Source organism: Nannochloropsis gaditana, assembly GCF_000240725.1.
Source record: "Nannochloropsis gaditana CCMP526 unplaced genomic scaffold scaffold360, whole genome shotgun sequence".
Lineage (NCBI taxonomy): Eukaryota > Eustigmatophyceae > Eustigmatales > Monodopsidaceae > Microchloropsis > Microchloropsis gaditana.
Window position 1 is genome coordinate 10,452 of NW_005803593.1, and position 1,282 is coordinate 11,733.

At 59.8% G+C, this 1,282-nt stretch overlaps 1 protein-coding gene across 1 annotated transcript; it reads right to left on the reverse strand.

Annotated features, from left to right (window-relative positions):
• Positions 1-780: 780 nt before the first annotated feature.
• NGA_0388800 (uncharacterized protein) lies at positions 781-1,156 on the reverse strand. The gene is made up of 2 exons (XM_005854875.1): positions 1,083-1,156; positions 781-905 (listed from the first exon to the last, which is right to left on the reverse strand). The coding sequence occupies exons 1-2, from the start codon at positions 1,095-1,097 to the stop codon at positions 801-803; spliced, it is 120 nt and encodes a 39-aa protein (XP_005854937.1). The 5' UTR covers positions 1,098-1,156; the 3' UTR covers positions 781-800.
• Positions 1,157-1,282: the final 126 nt, after the last annotated feature.

Genomic DNA, 1,282 nt, shown 5'->3' on the forward strand with positions numbered 1-1,282 from the left:
CTCCTGTATCCTTACCCTCATCTTTCTGATCTTCGCCCTCCTTGTGGTGCAGGTGATCAAGCACGCGCCTCGGAAACGGTAGCGAGAGGCAGGGATGGGGGTTGAATGGGAAAAGGGATGGAGAGGGTTGTATGATACAAGGGCCGGGGAAGGATCAGGAACAGCGGACGGTGTATGATAGAGAGGGGCTTTTGATGTGTGCGCGTCTAAGTGGCCGCTGCCAAGAAGGAAAGGAAAGAGGGGGTGAGACGCCCCTCTCATCGGCTTCCAATCACCGAACGAGCCCTCCCTCAAGCCTCCTGCTCACACGAAGAAACCTGGGAGTTACCATGCTTGATTTGCTTTCTGGTTCAGGCGTTTGTCTGGGAGGCGAACACGATGCGGTTGCCTGACGCACACGCATGCGTGGTCAAGGGAGTCTGTTTTCCTCCTCAGCTTCTTTTCTTCTCTACTCCCCCTATCCGTACGTCACTTCCCAAATTTCAGCAAAGCCAATGCCCGTTCCAACGCCTCCTCTTGACTTGTCTCGTCCCTCCCTCCCCCTCCTCCCCTCTCTCTTCCTCCTCCCCCACCAAAAGAAATCCATTGCCCCTGCCGCACCGAGATCCGCCCTGCGTCGCGCAACACCTCCTTCCCCCTCTCCTGTTCAATCTCTCGCCTCTCCGCGGGCGCCAAGGCGTTCAAGACGCTGTCCATGGTCAGCCTCTCCAGGCGCGCCCGCATCATTTCCACCTTCTCGGCCGGCACCCCGTGCAGGTTGCCATACCGACCTTCAGCGCGCACGAATTCCACTTTAACCCCTAGATGGATGGCGTGCCGCACGTATTCCCGAGGCTCCCAAGCTTCGATGTTCGTGTTGTCGACGACCACGCTCCGGCCTTCGTCCAGGAAGGCCTTGGCCCGGGCTGGATGAGGGAGGGAGGGAGGGAGGGAGAGAGGGAGGGAGGGGAGATGACTGGGTGAACGAAGGGAGGGCAGGAGCACTGCTCGAACGACCTCTTCCTCCTCCTTTTCCCTCTCCTTCTCCTCTGTTCCTTGTCTCCCCCTCCCTTCTGCCCCTCCTCCCTCCCACCCCGCCTTACCCAGATTTTGGGCATGGTTCTCTCTCAATTTGCTTGCCTCCCAGGCGTACTCGCCCGTGTGCGTCAAGGAAAACGTGTCCGTGGAGCATATCACCATGTCTCCCGGGGGTCGCTCCGCCCGTTCGATCAAGGCGCGGGCCAAAGTGGTCTTGCCTGACCCCGGGGGGCCTTGCATGACGACAAGGAGCTGGTGGCTTCGG